The sequence below is a fragment of the Ictidomys tridecemlineatus genome, chromosome X (genome assembly GCF_052094955.1).
Source record: "Ictidomys tridecemlineatus isolate mIctTri1 chromosome X, mIctTri1.hap1, whole genome shotgun sequence".
Classification (NCBI taxonomy): domain Eukaryota; kingdom Metazoa; phylum Chordata; class Mammalia; order Rodentia; family Sciuridae; genus Ictidomys; species Ictidomys tridecemlineatus.
The window spans coordinates 96,743,900-96,751,311 of NC_135493.1; the positions used below are offsets into that span (position 1 = coordinate 96,743,900).

Here is a 7,412-nt window from a genome sequence, read left to right on the forward strand (position 1 = left end):
ACTTCATTACAAAAACTTGGTGAGCTGAAGTTGGATTGTAAGCCCTAGTTTGAGAGGTCATGGTAGATAGATCAATTTGGGATAAAAAAAATTGTAAAACTGTGTATGTTTGTGTCTCTGTGTATAACATCAATACAAATGAAATGTTTCCAAACTCCTTTAGATATTTGTCAATTCAATAATGTAGTTTCCATAAGCTTTTATTTTGTTTGGTCCAATACTTGCATAAGAATATAATTGAGTGAGTTTGAATACAGGCATCAGTATTTGCCAGCTCCCTGGATATCTTAGTTTGCTTGAGGTTCTCTTAGAAATACCAGGTACCACAAGCAATCAAACGCATGCTTAAAAGTGGGTGGGCAAGGCAAAACTTTACTTCTGCCAAAAGGGCATGCTACCAGAACCTGGCTAGCAAGTGTGCCTGGGTGGGCAGTTTGCCTGTTTATACACCTAACACAGAGCTGCCCTTTGCCCTCATTGGAGGACTCAGGTATAATCTATGTGATTGGCTAATTTTAAAATTGGGGTGGGCAAAAGGGAGGGACTATCATTAAGATGGCTACAATTAAGCCTGAATACTATATTCTGAAAATGCACCACCAGACTTTCAGACTTTCCATTTCTTACAAATCTTCCCTTTTTCTTTTTATAACTTTTGTTTTCATTTAAATATATATATATATATATATATATATATATATATATATATATATATATATATATATATCTTGTTGATGGACCTTTATTTTATTTCTTTATTTTATTTATTAGGGCCATCAAAGACCTGTCATGCTGGTTGTTGTATAAAGGAATCTAATTTATAGAGCCAAAGATGATGTCCTCACTGTAACAGAACCAAAATTTGAGACCCAGAAGAAAGAAGGAGTAGATGTTAATTGACTCTGTTATCCTCATTTAACCTAGTAGATAAGGAGGCAGTGGACAAAATGTCTTAGAGCAATTAAAATGAGAGCCATGGGGTTTTCCTAGGGAAACTGGCAGGGTTAGAAACCTAAGGACCCACTATTCTTCCTAGAAGGATAAGAACATCTTTCCCTGTAGTCCAATTACGTATAAAGTGACAAAACTGCCTATCAGTGGGACAGGATCAGTGTCATGTTCCTGGGGGAGGTTGCCGCAAGGCAGAGAAATAGAAAGAAAGGGGCAACTCACTCATACACTGGTAGTTTGATGGGTGGGGCTTTGTCTTGGAGTCATCAGATCATGCTGAGAAGTAATCCTCTGCCTGGGATCCAAAGAGGCCCTCCCTCCACCATTGGGTGAGAGGCCCTGAAAGGAGATTAAAGTGGAGACAGAGCTTCCATGTGTGATTGATTGCATTTGGCCCTCTCTAGAGACCCTGTGTTCACACAGGGGAGTAGCCCTAGTGAGAGACTTAGGATACTTTTAAGACAGACCTCAGTTTCTCAAGCAAATGGATTATTTTGGAAGGAGACTGAAGCAAAAATCAGACTAACATTTTCTTTGCCAAGGGCAGAGAGGGAAGTTTCATTGATAAGTCTCATTCCAGCAAGGCCCTTGAGTCATGAGTCCAGCAGCCACACTATCCATTTTTAACTAGCTGACAGGGTCCCAGAATTTTTAACAGAGACAGAATATATAAAATGGAGTATAGGACTCCTGGAAGAAAAACAAAGTGATAGAGCATTAGTTTCTTTCACTCATCTTCTGAAGATCCCTGTACAGCTTCCAAGATGAGCCAGAGTATAGACATGACTGGATTCCTTGCTTTGCCAACTTCCTCCTGTTTTTTTTATATTGATTTTATTTATTTATTTTTTAAATACATGACAGCAGTGGAATGCATTACAATTCTTATTACACCTATAGAGCACAATTTTCGTATCTCTGTATATAAAGTATGTTCATGCCAATTTATGCCTTTATACATGTGCTTTTTTTTGCATTACAATTCTTAATACACATATATACCTCCTGGATTTTTGTTTTACAGATTTGAAGAATAAAATCCATGGACAACAATGAAAGGGAAGAGTAAATGGATCAGGATCCCGCTGGGTGAGAGAGGGCCAGATAGCAGGAAAAACCCATTTTGGTGTGCTAGCTGAGGGGCTTATATATTAAACAGGCATTGAAAAAGAATCAAGGCCATTAGTTTTATCCTTTAGCCTGAATTTTAATCCTTCTTTTTAACTCTTATCTGGTCACTCCCACCTTCAGTTTTTCCAAGCCTCTGGGACAAAGGAGGTAGCTGAAATATTCCCACAGGTGAGATTCATGGCCATTTACATTTGAAATAGGCCTTGAAGCTGCCTATTAATATTTCTACTAGTTAGCATCTTTTTTCTTTTAAATTTATTTATTCTAATTTGTTATATAGGACAGCAGAATGCATTTCAATCCATAGTACACATATAGAGCACAATTTTTCATGTCTGGTTGTACATAGAGTCACACCACTCGTGTTTTCTTACATGATCTAGGGTAATGTTGTCAGTCTCATTCCACTGTCTTTCCCACCCATCCTGCTTTAGCATCTTGGTGTGTCCTTTGCCTTTGAACAAGGTCTCATTTGGGGCCCATCATTTCTGATTGTTGACCATTGACTATTCTCATCCATCAGCACTCTGATTGGTCACCTAGAAAAAATATTTGAGTAATTTCACACTTGATCTTAGCCAAAAGGCCTAGAAGCAATGGGGTTAATAATTTCAAAGGCATCTTTACTCTTATCAATTCAGATTGACCCTTTTTGTTAAAGTTTTATTTAAATCACTGAACTGAAAGGCCTTTGAATCCATAATTAAACTTATGTGTACTCATTTATCTATAAGCCAATTTTGATAGGGTACCCATCACAAAAACATATGTAGACACAACAATACAACACACAGGTGTGCACACATACATAAAACAGGAAACAAAGATCTTGTAGCTTTTTAGTAGGTAAAATAGAGCCTATCACATATTTTTAAAGTATGACCCAAAAATGAAAACTGCCTGTGCAGTTGGGAACATTAGGAATAAAATCTGCCAGCCACTGTGGATGTTGAAATCAAAGGTTTATTTGTCCTCCATGGGGAAGATTTACTCCTACCATCATCACGTTTTATTCTCCTTGCTTAGAACTCTTCAAAGGAGAAGATTTTTATATATGGGCTAGTTCCATTACTTTTTCTTGTCCCTAGCCCAAGAATTTTTATTCCCCATGTTTGATAGGTTCCTGTAACAGTTTCCATTTGTGCATTTAACTCCCCCACCCCCGCCACCACCCCAGTGTGCTCAGTTCCCCTTATTGGAGATTTCTTGCATACCCCCATACCATTTTCCTAGGTGTGATCTTGTGGTCACACTTATTTAATCCTGGTATGGCTCAACCTCAAAAGAAGTACTTGGTTGTCGCTGTACCTGCTTAGGCCCTTTCCCTGTGTTGCTGATCCACTTCAGATTTGGGGTCCTTTGTTTTGCTCAAGGATTGTAGTTTCCTGCCCCTCTCCAAGGCTACTGCAACAAGGCAGTGGGCTTATATATTAAACATCTCCTCTGAAGAGGGGGATCCCTGTGACCTCTAGGTAATACATGGAACTCCATGTTGGGTGCAAAAATTGTTAGATATAATGAGATTCCACAAGAGATTAAATAAGTGCTTGAAAGTGAGTGGGCAAGACAAATCTTTATTTCTGCCAGAAGGGCATGTTATGAGAACGGGGCTAGCAAGCACACCTGGGCAGGAAGTCCACTGGTTTATATACCTAACATAGTGCTGCCCTTTGCCCTGATTGGAGGACGTGTGTACAATTTATACAATTGGATTCAATTAAGGCTGAGTACTGTATTCTGAAAATGGACCACGAGACTATCTATTTCTCACAACTTCCATAACAAAATATCAAAGACTCAGTAGCTTAAACAACAGAAATTTATTTCTCATAGTTCTGTCAGCTAGATGTCTGAGATCAGGGTGTTTACTCTTCCTGACTTGCAGACAGTTGTGTCTGCAAGTGTGCTCACATGGCAGAGAGGGGTGGGGAGGACACACTCTAGCATCTTTTCTTTCTTTTTTAAATTTTTTTTAGTTGTAAATGGATCTTTTACTTTATTTATTTATATGTGGTGCTAAGAGTCGAACCCAGGGCCTCAGACATGCCAGGCAAGTGCTCTATCACTAGGCCACAACTCCAGCCCTGGTGTCTTTTCTTATAAAGGCCATCAGAAAAGGTCCTACCCTCATGTCTGCTTCTAAATCTAATTCCATACCAAAGGCTTCCATTCCAAATATCATCACAATATGCATGAGAGCTTCATAATATGAATTTGGGGAGGGCACAAATGTTCAGTGTTTTATCCCTGCCTTCCCAATATTCTATCCTTTACATGTGCAAAATACACACATTCTGTCCTGTATCAGTCAAAGTTTTCCAGAGAAACATAACCAGTAGGACAAATATATATATGAATGAATGAAATTTACCATGAGAATAGAATTGACTTATACAGTTATGGAAGTCCCACTATTGGCTGTAAGTTTGTGGTATAATTCAGTCTAAGTCTGAATGCCTGGGAACTATGGGAACCAATGGCGTAACATCTAGCCTGAGAAGCATAAGTTCCAATGCTAAAAGGCAGAAAAAGATGGGAATATCAGTATGTTTCCCAGGCTGGCCTAGAACTTAAAATCCTCTCATATCAACCTCCCAAGTAACTGGGATTATAGGTCATTGTCACCATGCCCAGTCCTCAACAGTTTGGATGATGCCTGCCCACAGTGTGGATGGTGGATCTTTTTTACTCAGTTTTAATAGCTATTTGAGTATCTCTTAGCCCAGTTAAATGGACATATAATATTAGCCACTACATATCCAAACAGCTCTAAAGATCATAACTTATTCCAGTATCAACTTTAAAGTCTAAAATCCAAATTCTTTTTTAAATCAAATAGTGTGAGAGTGTAGATATGATTTTGAGAGATAACAAAGACATGTCAGTAGTGGATAACTCTATGGAGTGGACCTACTCTATTGACCCCCACATGCTTTCTTTTGAAGGCCAATTTGCCTAAGGCTGCTCTGACACTGCCTGGCTTAAGTCAATACAATATGCTCATTCCTCAGCAACCAACCAGGTACTTGGAGGAGAAATGCAGGTCCAAAAGTCTCCTCCATGCCGATAAGAAGAACATAAGTGGGCTGGGATTGTGGCTCAGTGGTGGAGCACTTGCCTAGCAGGCATGAGGCACTGGGTTGGATCTCCAGCACTACATAAAAAATTAATAAAGTAAAGGTATTGAATAATAGTATGTGCTCATACCTGAATTGTCTCTTTCCAATGAAAACAAGAAATCCAACAGCCATCCCTTATTTTGAAAAATCTCAGTATACCTATCAGTTAAAACTGGTAGTGTTTCTGTCATAAATTCTTTATCAAGGAATAGTACAACCATACATTTTGTGTCCTCTTCAGACTAAAAACTAAAAGTTTTCAGGTAAAGATTCCTTTATTTCAATACATGCTCAATCCCATTCCCTTCACTTTTCTCCAGAGGCACCAAGTTCTTACACTTTTATCCAGCAGTGAATAACCACAGAGACCCCATGACATCTCCCCACACAGTCCTATTCCTCTTGCACACATTCTTTATAAGGGAAGATTAATTTTGTGTTTTCCAGGGGCTCCTGGTATATCTTTCCTTTTTACCCATGGAGATTCTGAGTAGCCTGTGGATGGGACAAGGGTGGTCAGAAAGAATCCTGGATACACAAGGATCTGCCCTGATTCTGGAAAAGTGAGAGTTTCTCTCTCTCTCTCTTCTCTCTCTCATACACACACACACACACACACACACACACACACACACACACCAACTAAACACCTTTATTTCACTAAAAACCAAATAAATAACTTTATTGGAAGTAACAATCAAACGGAAAGGCCCAAACTGAAGGGAACTTGCTGAAAGGGCTCCGTGTAGGCCCGGCCTGGGGACCCACCCGGGGTGGCGAGGGTGGCATGGGCTGGGCACAGTCCTGCTCAGTCGTCCTTGCAGCTGTGGCCCAGGGTGAGCCTGTCAAAGAGGATCTCGGCCATGGGGTCTTCCAGGGTCTGAATCCTGCGCAGGTTGGTCAGGTAGCCGGCCAGCTCGCGGATGATGAGGACCTGCTGGTGCAGATAGTGGCGCTGCAGGAACTGGCAGAGGTGGGGGTCGCCCCTCTCGGCGGCCAGGTGGTGCAGCTCCAGGAGGCCCTGGTTGAGGCTCTTCTCCAGGTGGAAGGCGCACTCCATGGCCTGGAGGCCACTGTGCCAGGCGCTGCCCTCGGGCTGCTGGACGTCGTGGAGCCGGACGTGGCCTCCGCGCTGGTTCTGCAGCTCCATCAGCTTCTCGGCGCGGTCCCTCCACTCGTGCGACAGGCGCAGGAAGAAGCTGGCGAAGTGCTCCAGGGCCACTTGTGGGCGGTGGCAGAAGAAGGCCAAGGACAGGTAGACATAGGAGGCGTGCAGCTGCCCCTGGATCTGGCTGTTGACGGCGGCCTCGCAGTCGGGGTGGTAGTTGTGGCGCACCTGCGACACCATGATGGGCACCATGACGGGCGCGGGCAGGAGGGGTGCCACCACGAAGGCGAGGGCGGAGCGGGCTCTGGGGCTGCGCAGTGGGCAGCGGCGGCGGCCGCGGTAGCGGCGGCGGGGTCCCCGGGGCGCTGCCAGGGTGTCTGAGGGCGGCGCCTGGGGCGGTGGGCGGTGGGCGGTGGGCGGTGCCGGGGTCTGGGCGGGTCTGACCTGGGCGGAAGGCAAGCGAGTAATGGCGGCCGTGGAGCCTGGCAATGGCGGTGGCGTTTTCCTGGGGGTTGAGGGTCAGGGGTCAGGGGCCTGGCGGTACCCGGCTGTGCCCTGCTGTGCCCTGCTGTGCCCCGCAGAGTTCCCTCAGTAACCTGGGCGACTCCGCTGGGCGTCTCACCTGCGTAATGTTTGAGTTACAGGCCTAGAGGGACGGGCGTCGTGGTAATGGTGGTCAGGTAAGAAGAGGCTCATGTGAATACTGTCCAGTGGGACCCTCTCAGTAGAGGCAGGGCTTCTGGGACGGTTAATCTCACAGGCTTCATTGGAACGGCAGCTTTCCTCAGTGACGTCAGTGTCTCGACTAACGACCCTTTTGATTGTGTCCTTGCTCCATTCCCGGAAGTCAGTAAATCCAGCCACTGCCTCCTTTCTCCTTCCACTCATGATCATGCTCACACTTCTCTGACAGCAGAGCTTCACTCCAAAATCTCTGCATCCCTCTACCTTTCCATGTTTCTTCACACTTTTCAGACTGGTTCCTCACTTCTCTATTCTCTCTGGAACCTTCCACCACCACCCTAGCAAAACATGCTTTTTGTCCTCTCTGGACTCCTAAATGGACAATCTCAAAGGTCTCTTAATATCCTGGATCAGCTCAC

At 43.8% G+C, this 7,412-nt stretch overlaps 1 protein-coding gene across 1 annotated transcript; it reads right to left on the reverse strand.

Moving 5' to 3' along the window:
* Window positions 1–5,499: 5,499 nt before the first annotated feature.
* On the reverse strand, window positions 5,500–6,718 carry LOC144371643 (ferritin heavy chain-like). Its single transcript, XM_078034007.1, has one exon. It carries the CDS (start codon window positions 6,559–6,561, stop codon window positions 6,010–6,012), a length of 552 nt encoding a protein of 183 aa, XP_077890133.1. The 5' UTR covers window positions 6,562–6,718; the 3' UTR covers window positions 5,500–6,009.
* Between the last annotated feature and the right edge of the window lie 694 nt (window positions 6,719–7,412).